General features: G+C 39.2%; 1 protein-coding gene across 4 annotated transcripts in view; it reads right to left on the bottom strand.

Moving 5' to 3' along the window:
- Positions 1 to 2,219: 2,219 nt before the first annotated feature.
- ATP2B1 (ATPase plasma membrane Ca2+ transporting 1) overlaps positions 2,220 to 22,673 on the bottom strand; it is a 63,398-nt gene continuing 42,944 nt past the window's right edge. For 2 of the 4 annotated variants that reach the window (XM_049791941.1, XM_049791943.1), the window contains exons 11-22: positions 21,526 to 21,767; positions 18,450 to 18,687; positions 17,441 to 17,620; positions 17,270 to 17,357; positions 16,817 to 16,923; positions 14,729 to 14,920; positions 14,309 to 14,522; positions 13,967 to 14,178; positions 11,945 to 12,052; positions 9,818 to 10,000; positions 9,419 to 9,505; positions 2,220 to 5,176 (exon numbers count right to left, since the gene is read on the bottom strand). In XM_049791941.1, coding sequence (XP_049647898.1) covers positions 4,865 to 5,176; positions 9,419 to 9,505; positions 9,818 to 10,000; positions 11,945 to 12,052; positions 13,967 to 14,178; positions 14,309 to 14,522; positions 14,729 to 14,920; positions 16,817 to 16,923; positions 17,270 to 17,357; positions 17,441 to 17,620; positions 18,450 to 18,687; positions 21,526 to 21,767 — 2,163 coding nt within the window. In that variant the 3' untranslated portion in view covers positions 2,220 to 4,864. Of the gene's footprint in view, positions 5,177 to 9,353; positions 9,506 to 9,817; positions 10,001 to 11,944; positions 12,053 to 13,966; positions 14,179 to 14,308; positions 14,523 to 14,728; positions 14,921 to 16,816; positions 16,924 to 17,269; positions 17,358 to 17,440; positions 17,621 to 18,449; positions 18,688 to 21,525; positions 21,768 to 22,673 lie in introns of all 4 variants that reach the window. The other 2 variants (XM_049791944.1, XM_049791942.1) reach the window with 2 other exon arrangements.

The raw sequence follows: 22,673 nt of genomic DNA on the forward strand, positions 1-22,673 counted from the left end.
TTTGGGAGGCTATTCACACAAAGTTTAGAAGCATTTGAGCTGTACTCTCCGATTCTCCACAGGAGACTCTGAAAGCTTTTAAACAGGGAAAGCTGGTATTCACTTTGCGCCTCAGCAATCGTCAGAGAGCAACGCCAAGATTGTGCCTTTGCTAAGGAGGAAGCCAGAGAAAGTTTTCTGTATGGTCGTACTTACAGTCTTCCAGCATACTTCAGCTTCGTGGCCTGTAAGAGAGGCAGCCTAGGAAAGCAGATGAAGATATTCAGAATACTGTTAGACACTGCTAGCTCTGCAGTGAATCAAAGGGATACAGAACGCATACTTGCATTTCAGCGAGCAACTGCTGCTTCGTAGTTGGATTGACACTTGTCACTACACCAGAAGTTCAGATGCCAAGTGACGTTGCAGTATTCCAGAATGTAGGCTTCCCTCAACAAAAAGCTGTTAATTCCCAGAAATCCCCTTACCAGTCATTTTTTCAAGTTCAAATTCCCACTGTCTTCCAGTAGGGGCAAGTCAAGGAATCCTTTTCAGCCTAACAATTTTATAGATTTCTAGAAAACTAGATGTCTGGTGCACACAACAGTAGTAAAGAGTTACAGAGGAATCCACTAAACCTTGAAGATCAGGTACGGCTGAAGCAAGCAAGCAAGCAAGCTTGCTGCCGACCTTCTGCAATGCTAGGCACCCTTACCTATCTTTTAAAGGAATACACCCAGAATACTAACAAGACCCGAAGTGGTCATAAAGTTGTGTGTGGACACAGAACAAAGTCCTCTTCCTGCTCCATACAGGGCAGGAGAAACCCGCTTGCTTCCTTGCAGCAGTTCTTGTTTTAGACATAAGTTACATCAGTCTCTTCTCCTTTTAAATACATCTCCTATTAACGCTCCTGAGTTACTATGAAAGCGTAAGAGCCGTGTCCAATTTGTTTCCCCTACTGAGGAATACTCCCTGCTTTGCCAGATTTGCAGTGTAAGCACATACTCTGGCTTTATGCTTTGTAACTCGACTGGTGCTGCCGCTCTCCAGTGAGCTACCTTTTTCATACCGTCTTCTTTCAGGTGTTTAAGCCCATCCCATAGATTTCTAAGCAAATCCTCATCCTAGACCTCACTTTGAACAAAAAGGACAAGTAGTACCTGTAGGAGGCTTTTGGTTTAGACACCGTGTAAGCCATATCTCCTTGATGGATGCTGCAGTCTCCTGAAGAAGGTGGTTAGGTAGTTCTGTGTACAGTCCAGGGGAGAAGATAAGCAGGAACAGCTCTAAAGGCTCTCGATTCTGGCCCAGAATTTCTCATGACATGGCCTTGAATAAGCAGGCCAGTTCAGTCTGGAGGTAAGTCGGAGCTGGACCCTCCGCGCTGGCTGGGCTCATCCAACAAAGTTAAGGGATTTCAGTGAGGGCTTGGAATCTGTAAGATCAGAAGATGTGCACTGCCTGGGGAAAGGGTGGAGGTGGGAAAAAAGCAGCAGCTCTTTTAGAACCAAGTCTTTGCATCAGAAAAGCAGTAAGGACGTGTAAGACATTCTACTTTAATTTACGCAAGGCTTAACACGATCTGGATTCTCCTAGGGCTCTGCCGAGGCTGACACTACTGGCAGTAGAAACTGAGCTTATCAGGCCTTTGGGATAACTCTGCAATACAGTCAGCCATACACAGGTTATCCTTCCGTGAATATTACAGTTGCTTGCTCATTTGAGAACACATCAGAAAAGTTCCTGTTATTCTAAGAAAGTCTCCGAGAGTGTTAGTTCATATTTTTTGACTGCTTGCACTTGCTACAGACCCCTGCATTTACCTATTGGTTTGGCATTAAGGCATTTGTTTCCATTATTCTCTCCAGACTACTCCGTGATGCAGCATTTTCCTCTTCCTGTTAAGACCAATACAGAAAAAAATGAGTCCTCTCGTGTAACGATTTTCACCCCTCCCTCAAAGCCAAGATTAGGTGTCCTAGCATTTGTCTTATACACAAGTATAGCAGACATCCTACCCAGGATACTGAATGTTAAGCCACTTCCAACAGTCGTCAGTCTAGAACTGCTTTATGTTAAAAGTTACTATTGCTTGATCATAATACCATGTACACCACGACCTCTTGGAAGGGAATGAGCTTAAAGGTGTAGCGAGAGCCATTTTATACAATTGGCGTGCATTTCAGGTTTCAATCAGCACTGCACTGACATTCAAGAACTTCAGTCTCCATACAGACTGAGATGAACAGCACTTTTATTTATTTCAGTTACAAGAAGAAAGACAAGTAAACCTTACAACCAGAAAGGCAATGAAGGCCTCATGAGCTTACTGATAACCATTTCATAATCTAGGCAACATGTTATGATTTCTTGAGATCACAAAGAAAGCATACCCCCCTCTTAAACAACTTTTCCTTATTTCTGTAAGGAAATTTCCTGTAAGAACAGCACACCGATGTTAACAGAATCAAGAGGGTCCACTGATGTACAAAGTCTACATTCGCCCTCCCACCCCTCCTCAAAAGGCTTAAGTGTAGACTTTATTCCAAAAAAAGGTAACACGCAGTCATGATCACAGTTAGAAGAGAGGGGAAAAAAATTAAAATCTGTTTTCAAAGGAAATCAAATTATGGTGCATTAATGAAGATACTTTCTTACGTGGCAGTGTACTTCATGGGTAAAGAAACTCTCCTCCTTTTAAGCCAATGTTTATCTGACTTTTGTAGTAGGGAGAAACCAGCTTATATAAAAACTGATCCCCCCCTACCAAGCACTCTAGGTAAGAACTATCACATAAGGGAAGTGCTAGAAACACGTGGGAGAAATTACTATACAAAGTGTCAAGTGCAAACCCCCCTTGCCTAGAATTTGGTGTATTTACTTCGGTACAATAGAAAAGACTGAATTCAGGAGTGGTTGACAGTGGGATACAGTGCTACAGGTTGAACATTAGCTGCTAAAGGACAAACCCAAGCATGCACATATCCCGCAAGGCAAAGATACGCTTGAGCTTCCTGACCGGCTCATTTCTGCAGTTTCCTCTAGTATTATCTCCTCCCTCATTACCAACTTAATTCTTGCACTCCTTTGAAGGGACCCCTTTAAAAATCTCCAAAATTCTGGATTATTCGGCAAAAAAATTCACTTGCTATTTTAACGAACACAGAGCTGGAAAAAGAAAGGGAAAAAAAAAAAAAAGAGTTCACAACTCATCTCTTCGGTTGCTCTTCTAAGCAGTATTGGACCTAGAAAACATGAGGATCAAGTACTGTTCCGTCATCCTTCACTGTTTAAACAATGCAGTTGAGGCAGGCCGTAACTTCTTCAGTCAATCGCTAGCAGGTCAGTTTTGGTACATAAGATATTAAATCAACTGAAAAATGTATTTTCACCCGTGCTGTATGTCAGTTCTCGGTTTCCCCTCACTTAAGTGGTCAGGGATACATTTATTACGCAGTACTCACAGTAAGTCTTGGAATTTCAGGCAGACCTATTCATTCCCAAGGAGTATCCTTTTGGCTCAGTGCAGACTTTTGAATACCTTAGCTTACATTCATTCTGGAGGCAGCCACCATGATTCCATTTACCCAAAGTACTAGTTTTAATGGGGCTGTTACCATCTTGAAATTGCGGTTTGACATTAACCAGTAATACAAGAGAGTACTTTTCAGTGTTTCCAGTGAAGGAGCTGAGAAAAAAAATCTGTAAGAAACCATTGCTGCAATTTTATTTTAACAAAAGGGCAGATTTATTCATGTTTACAAACAAGTTTCAAAAACAAAAAGGAGAACATGTATGCTACCCACTAACAACCTTTCAAAATGCCAACAGCCCTCATGCTGCATGAAGGATTCTATAGATTAGAAAAAAGAAAAAAAAAAAAAAAAAAAATCACAGTTCCACTCACAGTTCACCAAGACAGCACTAAACTAACATGTTCAGACAAAAACAAAGGACTAAGATTCTGATGTATTTTGATTTAATCCATTTTGCCCGAGATAACAGAAATATTTCAAGCAAGTTCCATCACATATTGATGTCCTGCATTAAACAATCCTACTAAGTTCTGAACAAAAGTTATTCAGTAAGTTTCTCAAAATTTTTAAAAATTAAACAGTTGTTTCAAAACCATTAAGTAGTAAATGTATTTAAGAAACTAATTAGGACAGAGGCCATAACTTCATTAGAACACCACTGCTCATGTTTTTACAAAGCATTAGTGTTATCTATTTGGCTATTAGTATTAGCAATTTATCTACAATATTTAACAAGGTAAATTGCAGGCAAAATTTAGTACAGTTTCAATAGAAACACCCTTTTCCTGAAAATACAGCAGTATTTGAAGGACTAGTTTTTTTGTTGGTTTTTTTTTTTTTTTTTCTCTGCATCATTTATAAGGAAGCTTCCCATCTATGAACAGGAACAAAAAAAGTATCTACAAACCTTGTAAACAGATCTGTATCATTTATAAACATAAATAATCCAAATTATTAACAGCCAACAGCAGAAATTAAAGTATCAATTCAACGATCCAGGGCCTCCTTGCCCTTCCCAGCCTTCCCCTCAGAAAAGGATCATGATAAACTAAAGCTCTGCTAACACACTGTTCAGGACCACTCTTAAGTACAACAGATGATCCACAGGTCACTTATGCCGAGTTACTGTTTATCTGTCAGAGTTCATTATTACTCCCACCCCCAGAAAAGCACCCTCCAGTCTGGCAGAAAGCTTTTTTTTTTTAAAAAAATAAATCTACATTCGTACAAGTGTGTCTTCTGTTGAAGTCCAAGACAAGAATATCATCTTGTCCATCATAATGTGTGAAGAGACCCAGTTTCAATTTCTTTACAATGCAGCTAGTGTGTTAACATTCAGCTTACAATCAGAGTGATGTTTCCAAACTATGTAGCGGGCTCCCTGGGGATGAAGAGGTAGCAGACTTGTTCATGTCTGTTGTAAGGTGAATTCCACTGTCAACCGCATTGTTATTTTTATTGGGAGAGGGTGGGGGAGTAGAGTTGCGTTTTGTTGGAGCATCGTCTTCAGCATCAGTATCATCAATAAGGGGAATATGAGGCTCGGAGTCTTCTATTCTAAACTCAGGATGCGTCATAAAATTGTGAATTGAACTTCGTGTCTCAGGTTTCTCTAGCCCCTCGTACAAGGAGCTACGAAATGCATTCACCACTCGGATCTGTAAACAAAGAAAAAAGGTTGTTAAAATGCTGCAGATTCACTGGTAATGGCATGGTTCTTATGAGTTTGAATCCACAAACAGCTAGACATGAGTGAATCGAATTTGTATGTGATGCAGTGGAACTTGCAATAAACTGTAAAAAATGAAGAGCGTTTCAGTAGAGCACTGCCAGTCTACACAGTAGGAATAAAAATTGTAAAAGTACTGCAAAAAGCTGAAGGGCCTAAAAATTCAGACGTGGCACTAGAATGGGTCGATTATTTACCACGGGCTAAGCATTTTTCAGAAGTGAGGCCGACAATTATTTACTTATTCACATATTAAACAAATCTCAGTGAGGGCTTTATTGAATACTTGGGGGAGGTGGGGGGTGGGAGAAGGAGGGGAGAGGCTGAAAATAAGTTAGAGGATAAAAGGGTTACTAATTCTCATGCTAGGAATTAGGATGTCAACTGACTATGAAAAAGCCAAGCAAGTGTAAGCCAATGTCACAATGACCGGACATTTACAGAGAGTCATGCAAAAAAGGATACCGCTGTAACAGCTGTAAATATTCGAGTATATACCCATTTACCACACTAGAGAAAGTTCCTTACTGAATAGTGCTTTGGAAACTTAAGACCAGAACTAGGAAATTTAATACTGTATTGTACAATTAAGTAGCCACGACAGGTTGTAACTTTGAAGAGACTATTCAAGTAGCACAAAGTATGAGAAAAGCAGGTGATCAGCCTTTGCTTGAGCCTTCAATTTACACTGAGTTCATGGACAAAATTCCCAGGCTGAGTATTATTTCGAGTCCTTTCATTGTTTAACTAACATTTTTCAAATCAGAAAGCTAAGTTTATAGAATTCAAAAATAAACATTTCAGAGTGAAATAGATAGAATAAAGTACAGCTTCATTTTGCAAGTTGTGCGTGTCCAGGTTGCCTTGAATTTAAGCTTTCCATGTCGTAAATTGAATGACGAAACCACCCGCCTGCACCCCCTTCTCCTCCCATGCCCCACACGTTTCCCTGATCAACTACACAAATTCAGGATTTGTTCTTGAACTGATAAAACAAATAAGGTCAGGCAGAAGTCAGTGACCCCTTTGTCCAACACTTTCGTCAAGACACAGTTTCCCCCTTCTGTTAGGTCCCTATTCAATTCGACACCTGTACTCTGAGTAAGTCTCCAGCAAAGCTGTTTCAATCCCAAAGCTCCTCTGTTGCGTAGTAAGCAACAGAGCAACTCTGTAGTAAACAAGAGCTTACTGTTACAAACAGTAAGTTCAATTTAAAAAAAATTTTTTAGCACATCCAAGATGACTTGTTTCAAGCTGAGAAATAAGTCATGACTAGTGCTTCCGTAGAGTTCCTCGATAGTAAAAATAAAGTGACTTCTAGGTGAAGGAATGAAGCTGGAAGGTCAAGCAGATCAAGAGCACGGACTTCGAAACAGCTAAAATACACCGAACCACCTCACTGTAAACACAGAGAAGGGCTCCCCCAAAGCAACGCATTATCAGATTTGTTACCGCAGAACCACTGCACGTGATAAAGTCCTGACTGTGTTCCTTGACCTCTAGAAATAGCATTGCTCCCCCACCCCTACCCCCTCAGAGCACTTGCACAAAGAATTTTACCCCAAAGCTATCACGTCCCCATTTGATATTACAGGTACACAGCTAAGCCCCATTAACCATGGAAATGGGGGAGTGGGGGGACACGCGCGCAAGGGGAAGGACCTGACTGCCAATAAAGGGAGGACAGGGAAGAGCGGGAATGTGCTTGAGAAGTAAGAGACTACAACAGCAGCTAGTACTTTACTGTTCATCACATGAAAAAATTGAGCATGCTGTTACAGACTTGGCATGTTACATGGGCTTTAAAACAAGTCCAGCAAGCTGCCTAAACTGTCTTGGCACTTACCAAGAAAATTAGTGGTGACAATGCTAGACTGAAATTTTGCGATGCCTTTATTTGGCATGTTGCATCCCACTGTGCCGCTGATTTATGTGGCAAAATGGAATATGACTGCCTCGTGGGACTGGTTTTTCATTGCTTACAGATGGTGAGTTAGAACATAAGCAGTAATGGAAAACAATTTTTGGCTTCACAGGACAGCTGTAATTATTATAGGAATATAAGCATACCCACAACAAAGGCTTGATTCCCATGCAGAATGCATACTAAACAAGTAGTCTAGACACTCCTGTGAACCCGAGACCCTCAAAGAATCCAGCTATGAAGGCAGAATTCAGACTATCAGCATTTTAAGTTATACTTAAAAAAGAGAAAAATCTAGTGTTTTGATGGTTTTATTTTCCACTACTCAAGATAATTAGACGAGAGAGGTAACTATAAATAAATTGCATAAGTGAGGAGCAAACAAGACAATTTGTTATGTGTAATTTATACTGTCAACAGGCCTTCCTCATATTAGTACCAGAATAGCAAGGAATGCAGTAAGCACTCCAAATCCTCCTAGCCAGATGGCTGCTTAAGAGTTGTAACCTCACTTCATAGGAACAGCTGAACTATTTTCCAACAAACAGCTCTGCAAGAGAGACACAATGAAATAACACATCTGCTTCCCGTTAATACATATTGGTTATCAAAAGTTGTTCTCCTGGAGGCTGTAGCAGAAGGCTGTACTACTTAGTGAGGATCAAAAACTCCTTCTCTGCTATTGCAGCTCCATGTCTGCATTGGTCCTTTGACGCAAAGAGATACTGCAGCGCCCAGTAGATTCTGCTGAAATGGCAGCATGGCATGAAGTTGCTCTCTAGAGAATTCCGAATGTCTAATTAATGTTCTTGAGTGTAGTTAGGGATACAGGTTACTAATTAGCATTTTAAGTAGGAGATGCTATCCTGTGCATCCTTACTGTTAAATCTACCTTTCATTTCTTGTTCTTGAGACACATGAATTTGTGAGCCGAGCTTCTCAATACTACTGCAAGGTAGGGAAATACCTGTCTCGCCAATGGAGAACAAGTACAGGGCTAAATACTTGTGCAAGCTCACACAGGAATTCTGGCCAAGCCAAAAAAAAAAAAAAAAAAAAAAAAAAAAATCAGAAGAGAACGTTTCATTTAGGACAGCTCCTGAAATTAAGGGTCTTCATCCATCTGGTAATCTGAAAGTTTAAAAAGTAGCGGGGGAAAAGCAGCCCCCTCAGAGTTATTTTAAAAAACAATTATTTAACCAGTGTCTAGGAAGTTAGAGAAGGAAGTTAAACATGTAATATATAATTAAGATGGAAAACTCTTTCAAATAGATATTAGCTATCAGTATTCAACTACAACAGTTATGCATCTCCAGGGTCCAGAATTTAAGCCTACATACACGAGTGATTAAGTCTCTAGCCTCTACAGAGAGGAAGGCTGAAACTGAAATGCCACTTAGAGCACAATATAAAAAGGGCAGAATTAAGGCGAGACAAACTTTACTTTCACTGATGGCTTATGAACTGCTGCCAGAAGAACCTAGAGAGGAAAAAAAACCCTTCAGATTTGAAAGAAAGTTTCACCATTCAATGCTTAAACCTTCGTTTTCCTTTTTATATTAGCTAATTGAATGTTTCTTCTGACTTGTACGCGTTTTAGAAGCCTTGTTTCGCCTCCTGAATCCTGATGTTGAGAAAGTTGTGTTATTCAGTAAAAAAAGTCCAACAAAAGCCGAGATTCAGGAGTTCCTTACAGGCTACAAAGAAAATGCATTTAGTGCTCCATATTCTAACTACATTCATATTTTTAACATACCATTTGTTTTTCCGTCAGCTTGTTTACCTTAAGTATCATTTGTGCTGCAGTGCAAGACATCTATTTTTGTTGACCTGGGTCCACGATTATACAGTTAATTCACTTATTCAGTGTAAGTCACCCTGAGAGGCATATACTCGAAAATTTACAACAGTTTTCCCGTTTTATCTTAACCATCCCTCTGTACACGAATGGATGAAGGCACAGGATGTGCAGGCTCACAGCTTTCACATTAAGGTCTTTTGTTGAAACTGTTCCACCTGTTCTCAGCCCTCTAAGAAAAAAAAGTCTTGAGGACTCCACTTTGTGGAAGAGCTCTATAAAAGCCTGAAGGATGATTTTAAGTACTAAGGAGAAAATGAGAAACGTTAGGTACGTGAATTAGGAAATGTTAATTTCATGCACTTTAGGAACACACACTCACACCCCACAGTAGTAGAAGCAGTAGTAGAGGAAAACACTACATGTGTAGGGGTAGAAATATTTGTTACATCATGGTGCTGGCTGGCGATGGAGGGTTGCCGCCTTAGAGCCCCCTGAATGGTACTTCCACTCTGGAAAGCATTCACTACATCCATCTGCAAGGAATCAGAGATTGTGACAGCTTGCTCAGCAAGAGAGAGAGAGAACAAGAGAAAGGACCATCCCATCTATAACACACAAGAAGTAAAGAAAAAGGCACTTTTTTTTATAGAGCAGATACACAGGCAAGAGTTGCTTGCATTTAGAGCTGAAGAAAACAGAGGACCCTGAGGGATCACACGTCCAGCCATACCCCCTTCTGACAGCCTCAGCCACACCAGTTAGAACTGCCACCTTAGTCAAAGGACTGGAGATGGAGAGATTTCCCTCAGAACACCCACTGCGTCCTACCTTTCTCAAGACCATACCTGAGTTTGTATCCTGTTTAGGCCCCTAAACCACAAGATCTGACCACGACGTAATTCTCTCTCAGCGTGATCGATCTCCTCTACATCTTCTGCTAGTTCTTCTTCAGGAATCTCTTCCTTTTGTGTTCCATGACCAGCTTCTTTAAGGAATTTCAGACGGCTGGTTGGAATTGTTGAAATCAACTAACGGTGAATGAAAAATGTGAATCAGGATTATTCTTTTTTAAAAAAAATAGTAAATGTATTACCAGGCTTAAGGCTTAACATAATATCCTGCACATGAACAGCAAAGTTGAAAAAATAATTATGTAAATGGGATGAGCGCATCAATGCAGAGCAATTGCTCCAGCTGAATAGCTGCAAAGCTGTGACTATCCTTAGCACCCTATCTGAGGTGTGGAAATTAAACTTGGACTACAAACCTAGAAAACAAAACACCCTTGCCAGGGCAAAAGAATTCCACTTATAGTTTACTTGACTATGCCAGGAAGGAGCAGTACCAGAGCTATAAGAGCCATTAATTCTGTAGACTGTGCTTGTATCTAGAGCTCTCAGAGCTCCCTCAGTTTGACGAGCATGACGTATTACCTCAAGTGAGAACCACATCATTTAACTAAAGCAGCCACAGTGAATTCAGAAGTACAGAACAGACATGCATTCTTTGGTGACCTGGAAGGTATCAATCCATTTGCAAGACCAGTGATGTTTCCAAAACCCTCGGCCCAGACTGTTACTTTGCTACTTGGTGTACAGCAGTTCATCTATCTTAAACTAAACAAAAGCTACATATGGCTGTTCCAGCTTTCCTTTTCATCCCCACCTTCAGGGCTATTCTGGTGAACTATGTAGTTAAGGGGAGTCATCTTTTGATACGTCCCGTCTAGCAGCTCCAGATCAGTTCCAAGACTGCTTTCCTTGATCATCACAAACCTAGAAGACCACTTCAGCAGCCGCAGAGGAAAAAGACTGCTCCAAAAGCAAGATAAACGGCCCTTCATGCTGAAATTGCTACTGTGAATGCTCCCAGATCACACTTCGGTTTCTACTATTCTCAGAAAGTCAAAAGCTCTTTGACTTTAATGAGATACTAAAGCAGCACGAACTGCAGCAGGGAAGCTTTGCCCTTGCAGGACACTTTGGGTCAAAGGTATTTCAAGCCATCTCAATTCTCTTCTAGGCTACTTCCAACCTCAGAGTGACTCTATTTGATTTTTTTTTTAAATAATTAATTTTCCAGACAACCTTATTATAAAGCTTATACCCACTTTTAGAATATGCATCTACGTATGTATTTAAAACTAAAATTCACCCTACCAATTTTATACTGAGCTCTGAAGTGTCTTTTACAAAACAGAAGGAAAGGAACTGCAATGGAAAACTCTTCATGTGGTATGAAAAGTTTAGACAACTATGTCATTAAATAATGGAAAACTCCATAGCTCTAAAGTTTCATGTAAATAAGCTTGCTGCTTACAAGCACTGTTGTGCATGCAATAGTATTGAAACCTGGGGGGGGGGGGGGGGGGGGGGGGGGGTGCGTGGGGGTGCGTGTGTGTGTGTATAAAAATCAAAATGCAATAGCTCAATAGATGGGAGAACTTTCCAATTATTTCATAATTATGCAAATGAAGATTAAAGAGAAAGTTGGTTTTAGTTTTTCTGCATTTCTTGCTACTCCAGGGAGTTTTTAAATCAAGAAAATACTATCAAGTTTAACAATTCTGATCTTTTAAGAAAACCATTCAACACTAAGGTAATTATATTTCAACATTAACATGTTCATCGCATCTGTATTCTTACAGAACTTCTTCTAGTACTTATCTGGCTAAAGATAATATAATATTTAAAAGGTAACTATGGCTGCTTCTAGTTAAATTACTAAACATAAACCAGCCATAGCATCTAGTTATGAAACGTAACTAATGGACCAAGTCAGAGTAAGGAATATCCAACTAAACACCTTATAGCTATTGAACTAGTCAGTTTTCATCAGTACCTACTGTTAATCTCCATATATAAGTACAGTCCACTTGAAAGATCTGAATGCTAAAGTTAGTGTATTTGTATTTTCTGCTTAAAGTATTCTGATGCGAGTAGATATTTAGCATTTTGAAAAAGCTAGTTTACCTGGCCCCAGAGTAGTGTTCCCATGCCCAGGAAAATGGACCACAGCCACTGTTCAATCGAGAGCTCTGAGCAACTGAAAGGCTTCCCACCAAACTGCACAATAATTATCTGTGAAGAACAACATCATTAAACAACATGTATTAGTGAACCGTTATTAGAAAATTCCCTAATGCTTCAAGATCACTACAGACAACTCGCATTAGAACATAGCATTTCCCATCTTAAGCACACACCTCCGCTGTCTCAGCAGTTTGAGCAAGTTTCCAAGACTAAGTCATCTTCTTATGGCTTTCAGCATTTCAAGAACTACCTATTTATTCTTCGAATGTCACACTCACAAAAACCTGTTGACTCCTTCAGTTTCCTTGCAGTTCTTTCCCTTCGTTTCACAATTACAGCATGTATTTGATGCTCCAAATTTACAGTGATTATTTATCATATGAACACCCATCTCAAAACGAAGTTTATTAATCAACTTCTACTAAGAGAAGTCATAGATCAACAAGACATGAAACATTTCAGAAATAACTCAACAGAATATTACTATGTATCCCATCACTGTTAAATGTCAAGACTTTAAATCATCACAGTGTAACACCTATGTAGTAAGTCTTGGGGGGAAGAGGCAGAGATCTCAAAAGGTGAATTAAATGAGCTCCTATTGACTCACCTATTACAAGCAGCTGTACGGGCCCTAATGAGCAAGGTATCCCTCTGCATAGGAATTATATGCATGAAAGTCTGCCCTGGAGAATCAACAATTCAAGTAGCAGGGCAGGCGTGAAAAGGAGACAGTATTGTCCATTACGTAGGACACCTGACAGCTGAAAAGCCCAAGAGTATCTTCTTTTATTAACACAGAAAAAACCCACTGAGATGACAACTCAGGAGTTACTTATTTGGGAAGGCATTCAGTCCGCCAAGTTTATAAAGGGAACACAGTTGCAGTCAGGAGTCATTTCTACATATTTGGCTTTGTTGCACAACAACAGTCGGTCTGCTGCATATGTAAACCTAAAAATAACCGTAGCTTCTGAAGAAGCGTCATCTAAAAAAAACTAAACCTGGGAGAATAAGTGAACTAACTTTACGTGAAGCAGAGGTGCATACGTTTGCATTGCTTGAACCGCTATGAATGCGGTCAACTTCATGGAATCCCGAGTCTAAGGAGAAGCTTATGGCATAGGTTATATCTTAAGTCCAAAATAACTTAAGTCAAAATGAAAGAGTTCTGAAAAGAAAGTAGTTTACTGATTTGTTAGTTATTTCTTGTGATGAATTAAAACTAAGGACATTTAGAAGGTGAAACTATTTCTTGTAAACCATTTCCTTTAGATTAAATTTTGACTTGGTGTTTCTCAACACCAGTGTGTTAACCCAATCAATTTCAGATAATTTAATTTCATTTGTTAGCATATACTGAGGTAACTATCTAGCTTTTACAAATCTGCCTAGATGCACCAACAGAAGGTCCCTAGACATCAGTGTTTTTCACCTAAACCAGCAGCATCTATATACAGATAACTGTAAAATATATACCAGTACAAATAACTGGTCTAGGCATCAGAAATCTGAAACCTGATACTTAAGTTTCTAAAGTTTATTCACGTCCTAATCTCATTAAGAAGATATGAGACATTGTAACTTTTTTGGTAATTGTTTAAATGGGCTCTCCTTCAGAGGCAGGTACTACGAGGAAGGGTTCCGTCTTGGGAGGGAACATACAACTTCTTCACATTTTGTTATGAGACTAGAACACTAAGATCAAATTGAAGGACTAGAAAATTCGAAAGGTAAAATACAAGTACTTCTACATTCCAATTTTACCAATTTCAAAGAGGTCTTACCTGAAAACCCTGTCAAGCAGCACTTCCAAGTGATTTATAGCGTGTTTGACACTGAAGGTTTTTCCACATTGCAGAAATGAGATGCCTGGCACTACCTGATTAGCATTTCCAAGGTAAGCAAGTACATCAGTGTACTAAGTGCATTTTCCCCCCCACCCTCCGAGAATTTACTTACCTGCACAACAAATGTCCCCAGAACAATAGAACAGAAGATAGCGTTGTTAAAGATTCCTTCAAAAACGTTTCTTTCACCATGAATTTTTCGGGCATTAATTTCATTAAAAAGCTGCATCATCACAAATGTGTTAAATACAATAGTATAATGCTCTGAAGGAGGAGCATGCAGAGGTGCATTTCTTCCACTATCGATATCAAAAATTTTCTCACCTGTGTATAAAAGGCATTTATCAGAAGCTTAATTGGTGTCTTTACACACACACTACAACAAAAAACTAGTTTTAAGATCACATCTCGGTACAACATTTAGAAAAACTTTGTAAAGCCTCAGTGTTCTTACCAGCAAAGAGGAGCGTGAAGACCACTACGAGTTGGTAGAACGCATGACCCAAAATGTTCTTCATCATTGTACGAGAAATCAAAGGTTTGTTTCTACCATAAGGCTTTCGCAACAGAAGGGCTTCAGTGGGTGGTTCTGTTGCCAGGGCAAGAGAAGCTAATGTGTCCATTATGAGATTTACCCACAGCATCTGCACAGCTTTAAGCGGAGAATCCTATAAAGATAGATACATAAACCCTCCAATATAAGTGAACAAACCGCAGCTATTAAAGGCATTTATTACACAACACGGGCATGTTCTGAAGAGCATTATGTTCTTTGGACTAGTATTTAACTGGAAGTTTGAATTCAAGAGTTAATCAGTCACGACACGACATTTTCAACCTTTATTAGCTGAAACAATCCACCACCAGTACGTACTTGTGTTATGCATGCTCCTGTAAAAGCAACAATTACTGCTACTACATTGACAGTAAGCTGGAACTGAAGAAATTTGGAGATGCTGTCATACACATTTCGTCCCCACATAACTGCTTTAACAATACTTGTGAAGTTGTCGTCTGTAAGGATAATATCAGAAGCTTCTTTAGCTACGTCTGTTCCAGCGATACCCTGGCAGAAAAAGAAAAACACTATGAAATATAACAGGACACACCGACTTATGTAACAGAAGCTATTAGTACATCCTTGGTCAGCATTCACTTTGATGTGCCTTGCCTGAAGGACCATTTTAATGTAAGCACCTAAAGTTCTACTGAAGCAAGTTTTGCTTGCAAGTTCTACTCAAGCATGGGAAAAATATAAACAACAACAGCAAAAAAAGTAATGTTGCCTTTAAAATAAAGACCTTAATAAAAATCCTCAATTAAGACAATAAAGACTGTGCAAGTTCTCCCACCAAAGAAATGTTACTGAACCCTGTTCAAGTTAAAGGCCGCCAGATGGTGCAGTACTCCAGTTTAGTCTCTGTCCTAAGAGTTTGCTATATGGATTCCCGCAGCAGCGCAATGCATGTGTTCATAACACAGTAGAATGATACACATTACCAAAAACCTCTTGCAGAAGAGCATTGACATTGAACAGTAGAATATGCAATAGGACGTTCTTACGTTTTAAGCACCTGTAGTCTCCCACAGTATCCAGTTAATGTGAGTAATCTGTGTAATACCTACTTCAAAAATACTTATTTTGCTTTCAGCATTTCAAAAACACTAACTCAAGAGCAAATTTAATGATCCTTATTCTTGATGCATTATTTTGCCAAGGAAATGAGTCACCTGCACAGTATGTGTATACCTTAAAAGGTACCTTTCAATATCACGTAGTAGGTGGTATATTTTAAGTGCTATTTAGATAAGAAGTTGGAGAAATTAGTTTCTTACACAGATGAACATAGACAGCAACTTCAGGAAACATTTAAGTTCTGGAAGATAAAAATAAATCTGCCCCTGATAATGCCAACTACAGCAGCTATACAACAGCAGAAAACAGATACTTGTTAAAACAAGACTGTTACAGTCTAGAGAACATTTCATGTGTAGCTGTCAAATTTGTAAGTTATGCTTTTGGAAAATGCTCCTCAAGAATGACGAAAGCTCTTCCCATTTTTTCCTTCAGGATTAGCATCTGAGTCAGCGCATCTGCATGTGGTGTAGGAGGAGTGTGGTCTTTTTTTTTTTTCTTTCTTTCTTTTTTTTTTTTCCTTTCAAATGCTTAGCACCAAACTACCTTTTCAGCTTAAGGCTGAGGAGGAATCTCAGTGTTTTGAAAGAGACAGGAGAAAGCTGAAGCCTACATACTTAAGGCATGAGTCTGTCTAGTATTAGCACTTAAAGCCAAGACTTGGTTTGGCTAACCATTTGAAAGGGTACCTGAGAATTTAAACTGACAACACCAAGTAATCCAAGGAACCATCCAGACCAATGCAGATCCTAGATTGCCGTAAAATGGTGTTACTTCAGTTGTACTAGAGGTGTCCCCTAGTATAGCCTCTGAAGCCATTTTAAACATTAACTGGCAGTCTGTCTTATTATAACCTCCCTGTTCCTATGCATCGTTTCACAGAAAACAGATGAATAAGCTCATTCCATATTGCATATAAGCTTTACTCAAAATCAACATAGCATGCTATTTACCACCTAAAGTCATCTTGCCTTATGTTGAACAGATCTCACTTCAGAAATCTTCAATATCAGTAATTCTGTTCCTACATTTTGCAACAAGCCTTTGAGTAAAAAGGTTTTGATTTACAAGTGACTGGGGATCTGTGTTGAAGTTCTATTCAATGGCAAATGCCACAAGGACATTTTCCATCAAATAAAAACATGGTTAAGTTGGAAGACTGAGGAAGGAGGAAAAAGTAATTGGTATTGAGAGAGATGTTGACTCCATTAACTTAGTTGTATATTAGGCTCATGAAACAAGCAAGGTTGTTTAATATTCTTAAGTGATAAGTTATTTTATCAAAATAGGTCTCCAAAATACTGAAGATTAAAGAAAAAATCATACCATAGCAAATCCAACATCTGCTTTCTTCAGAGCTGGACCGTCATTGGTACCATCACCAGTTACTGCTACAACTTGCCTCTGTTCAAAGACAGTGCTGTCAATTATACCTAAAATAAAATGATACCTGTGTTACAGTTCAAAATTGACAACACAGCACAGATTAAACCTGCAAAAGGAACCCAGTTTTTGTCTTCCTCAGTCATAAAAAAAATAATTAAAAAAAAAAAAATCACAACAGATATTTCTACTTGGCTCCATTTCCAAGCAGGAGAAAAAAAACCAAAACAAATCAAAAAACCAAAACCACCCCCCCCCCCCCAAAAAACCCAGTTGGCAAATGAAGACACCCTCATAGGTATTACCCACTGCTGAGACCTGGATTTTTTTTCTAGAAGCAGAAAAAAAAAAAAACCAAACAACCTAGCTTTACTCAGAAGCTCAGTTTTTACTTACCTTTTACTAGAGTGTGTTTGTCAGTGGGAGAAGATCTTGCAAGAACACGAAGCTTTGGCCAAATTTTATCTATTCGCTCTTGCTCTATCTGCAAAAAGAGCACTGGTTATATTTTACAGTTAGGAGACCTAGAATATCTGCTGATTTGCTTTACATAGTCAGTACGCTTACCTCTCCTTTTTCATTGCGTATTCTCCTGTTAAAGTCTTTGCCCTCTAAACACAAGAAGTCTTCACCAGGATTCAGAATACCACATTTTAATGCAATAGCACGAGCAGTGTTAATGTTATCGCCAGTGACCATACGTACAGTTATGCCTGCACGTTGACACTTTTTTATTGCATCAGGTACCTATAAGGAAAAAAAACCCACCAAACACCTCAATACTGTTGTTATGGAACATTTTTTAAAAAAATTAAGTAGCTTGCCACAATTCTCTTCCTGCAAAACACACACATGACAATTCTGGCAAAGAGGCTTTGTTGTTTTTAAGTCATGTCTGTCCATGTCCCACCATCCCCCCGTTTCATTTTTCAAATACTGCAGTATTCAAAAATACCACAAAAATCCTCCGTAGGCTGTAGTATTCAAAACTACTGAGTACTGGCTTCTCATTTATGATTATGTGAAATAAACTACAGCTCCCACTCTACTACTACACCCGTGACTTTCAGTGTGAAGTGATGATAGTGCAGGTCAGACTGGAGTTCCACCCACAGGTGGCATAAAAGCTTTCACTATTGAAAAATACCGCTCTCCTTAGACCTCAACCGCAAGCTGGACTCCTTCCCTCGGTTCTCAGGTCACAATCCCTCCTCTCCATCATTCCCCATGAGAAGCTGGCAACAAGCACAATGGCTAATATTATCCTAAACAATACTCCTAATATTCCAAGTGGTAAAAAAATGACAAGTTCCATCTACTGAGACCCTGCACAGTAAGCGCCTTAAGTCATTAGTTTGTACAGAGCTTCAGTAACACAGCATAAATGACCTTAAGAAGTTTTAATCTGCTTTTATAGCACCATTAACTCTCCCCCCAATAAATTAGATTTTCATTCATCAACTGTGCTTAAGGCATACAATAGCAATTCAGTTTCTTGTACTCTCTGCATGATGAACAAGAACAAGAATCAAGACCTATTGTAACAGAATCACTGCAGTTTAGTCAGTGACCCTACCTCAGGTCTCACAGGATCTTCAATCCCAACAACAGCAATGCACGTCAGACCAGTAACAATATCATTTTCATTGTCCCATTCCGGTTCAGGTTCCCCTGCTGGGAAGTCTCTGAACGCCAGGCAGATGGTTCTGAGCCCTTCAGAAGCCATTGGCTCAATTACAGTTTTCACGATATCATCGCGGTCCCTAGGTCTAAACACCTTTGGTTCTCCATTAGCACTCAGTATTTTGAAGCACCTGAAAAGGAAAAGTTTAAAGAGTTATCAAATTTTAACCAGAAGTTCAGCCCATTCAATGGCTCATTAGTAAAATCCAGTTAAGTTTCCACAAGGTTTGATTTCACTAGACCCACACACGCAAAAAAAGCCAGTAGCAGCACCTCTAAGGCAATCTCCTCCACGTACACTTAATCTCTTCCCAACTGCAAAACATACTAGCTGTAGAAAGTTAACTGAGCCCGTCATCCTAGGATGAACATAACGCCAGATGAATGTAGGACACAAACATTAGTTACCTCCTAGAAGTATCCGTTTCTCCACTGCATGTAAACAGACTGGTGTCTGTGCTGGTTGAGTCAGTCCAGTTTCAAGTTCAACAAAATAATCCCACCTTGTTAACAGTTATACAAGTCTCAGAAGTACAGTATGCTTCCAGAACATGCACGTGGTGCTTAAACAGCTGCAACTTATGGCACTAAAAGCAAACTCTGGTACTGCTATACTTTATAGTAAGGTTTGTCATCCATTCCACCCCGCCCCAATCTAAGTCCAGAAAATTCAGAGAGCAATAGAGTTCTTAATGTAAAGTATTAAAATAAAAACAAATACTTAAATTGGATTTAAATGTTTGTATAAAAGATTAGATTCAACACAATGTACTCTAGCATTGCAACACATGCTCTTTTAGTTATGCTTCTTCATGCCAAAGATGCCACTGCTTTCCTAGACAGCATATATAATTAACCGATATTGACGACATGAATATGATGCTACCAAATCTTTTGAACAATAAATTTAGTCTTGTTCATCTTAGCAAAGTTTTGCCATAAAGCGATGCCATAAGCATTTGTTTTACAAATTAGTACTAAAGCGGCACTGAAGAAAATATAAGAATTTGTGACTCTTTAAAATATCAAGTTCAGGCCTGGCAGATCTGCCAAGATGACTACTGCTACATGTAAGTGTTTAGTCCGAGGGTTTAGGGAAATCCCAGTTGCAATACATATAAAAAAGTTTCCACCTCAGCCAGGAAATGGAAAGGAAGCAGTCCCTTAAAGCCTCACAGTATTCACCACAGCTGAAATTTGAAGTCTATCTGAATTTCCTGATTTTGGTTATCTTTTCAAATGTCAGCAGCCACTAAGGATATCTTGTGTTACCTGCAATCATTGGGCTTGTGATAAATTCAAAGCATTCAAAGATGACTAAATGGAAGCCAGTAAGCTTTATGTAAAGATTTCATTGAAACTCACTTCAAACATTTGACTTGATGCCAAGGAAAGAAGAATAAAACTGCTCTGCTTGAAAAATTTTGCTGCATTTCTTCTATACTTATTAGTGACTTGTTTGTGTCTTATAAATATTCATGTTTAAGCTTTCAGTGCTCAAGAATAGTCATACATGTTATAACAAAGACTGAGCAGCACAACTGACAAAACAGGTTACAGGCTCTGAGATTAATTTCTGGCACTGCATAGGTAGTGGCTAAGGAAAGTGGCTTATGACGCCCAGACTTTCCTAGTTGGTGCATACTCTGAGATAGTTTTGGAATTACAACTATTCCAATAGTAGCCAAATCAGTGTAGGCTTTCTTGTTCTTTGCCAAATGCCCTTATTATTTATTTTCTTATCTCACTTATGAAGCCAAGTGGACCACATGAGTCTGGGCTGAATGAGTTCCAGCAACTTCTACAGTTCAATTGCTCAATAAGATAATAAGGTACAAAATACTTCTGAAGGTAGAAGTAATGCAAAGATAGGCATACTTGTTCACTGACGAGACTTGGCTTAAAATCTAGCTCTGAAAAAAAATCCCATCTAAATCCAAGTTCCATATCAAAAGGAACAAGAGTCCTTTAACAATTGACCTTTTGTTGTCAGCACTAAGTTGAGGAGAAGGAAGATTTCATCTTTTTTTTTTTTTTTTCCTTTAGTGCATTAGTACTTTCCTAGATAATAATTTGGGGGGCTATAGCGAGCAAAAAGGTAAACTGAACTGATGAACGTCATCTATGCACTACTCAGACTAGAACTAGTCTGATGTTAGAACCAAAACCAGACTGGCTACCACTGCTGTTCCTAGAGAACATGACACATGCAGGCTTGACTTCTCTCCTCACCTAGTTAGGAGTTACCACAGCCTTCTTTACACCTAAAGGTTTGTCCCAGGGGTGGCTAATCCCCCGCTTACAGTCTAATCTCATTCTAATAAATCCTCTATAGATGGGCAGGTGGATAAGGAAGCAATTTCCTTTGTCACATTAAAAACCCTCAAGTTTCTCAATGGGCCAAGCTCAAGCTCCTGTTAAAATGATCAACTTGGACACCAACTTGCACAGTCTTTTGAAGCTAAAAAGTAATCACTTTTCAAAGGCAGGTCCTTCCTGGAATTTAAGCATATCACCTGGTGGGACATTACTGGAAGACGGGCGCCCATTTTGACCAACCACACCTAAACCATCAAATAGCTTAACTAGAGAATAGATCAATTAGTAGATGCTTTCCTATATCGGAGCAGAGTTTGCAAGTTGAAATTAATCACAACCAGCGCTTTTTTTTTTTTTTTTTTTTTTGGGGGGGGGGGGGGGGGGGGTTGGTGGTGTGGGGCTGGGGTGTGGGAATTAAAATAACTGAAATGTTAATTGCCCATCTTACTCTAGAAAGTCAAACAATTGAGGGAGGCAAGCTGGGAAGCTGGCTGCACCACAAGGGTATAGGACTGCTGCTCTTGTTCGTGAAAAGGGGACAGAAATACATCACAGACTATGGCACAATGTTGTTTAGCACTTCAGTCTCCTCACCTATCACAACATTTAGCCAAATTTAAGTGCTGAATTACAATAGTAGTTGTTCTTACTTTTTAAGAACTATCTCAGAGGCACCTTTACTGAATATCCGGAAACTGCCATCAGAGTTTTTTAACACGGTACTCATAGATTTTCTAACAGAGTTGAAGGTGTACACTTTGTACAAATCCTCTTCTGGTATCTCATTTCTTACGTCCTGATAATCACGTTTTAAATCCAAGAGCAATCCCAGCAAGGCACATTCAGTTTTATTTCCGACATGACGTGGTAGGCCACCTTCTTTTTCAGGAGGCTGCAAGAAGAACAAGAACCTTCACTGATTAGGAGGTTAACTCAGGAACCACTAAAGTACAGCATTTAGAAAACAAGGAAGCTAAGGCCAACCTTAGCTCTGGGATGGGGAATTTTCACTTTCACAATGATTACTCTACAAATTCCTATGAGTCATGAGCCAAATTCATACTGCTGGCTTTTGTAAGTAACAACTTCTGTGCCTGTTTAGGATATTTTACTTGCCTTCTCAGACTCAAAAATCACCCATTAAGTTGTATCAAATCCCAACATGACCTTTCTAAAAGGCATTTTCCACTGTTTGAAATATTTATCTGACCAATTGAGTGCAGTCCCTGAATAATTATTTTGCATTTTAAAAGTACAGACAAGGTTATTTAAACTGATTTAAAGCAAGCTAAATGGCATTATTTCCGCTAAATTAAAGTATCCTCTCCCGTAATAACTCTTCCTCAATGACTTAGACTACGATCACATCACCTGTTAGCCTTCTACTGAACAAACTAAGTCTTTAAGCTTCTTAAGTCTCACTACAAGTTCCGTTTTCCAGGCCATGGCCTATTTAACTGGATCGAGTTCAGAAACAAGTTTCCAACCCTTCAATACCAGAACAAGTTTCTTATTTCAGCAATGTGGAATATGCACGTTCTAGTGCTATAAGTAAAGGACTATTTCTCTCAAGATTTTTCTGAGCTTACATAGCTATAACATTGCAGTGTAGTTTGTAGCAAAAAAGGCAGAAGCCCTTAACTCAGCCTGACGTGCCTCAAGCAGCTACAGCTGAACTATATTAATCAGAAGTCAGTGATCCATTTTCATCATTCAGAGCTGGAAGATCTTGGATTGGGCCATTTTGAATATTCACACTTTCAAAATGTTCACTTTAACGTGCAGTTTAAGATGTCCA

Source organism: Accipiter gentilis, chromosome 34, assembly GCF_929443795.1.
Source record: "Accipiter gentilis chromosome 34, bAccGen1.1, whole genome shotgun sequence".
NCBI lineage: Eukaryota > Metazoa > Chordata > Aves > Accipitriformes > Accipitridae > Astur > Astur gentilis.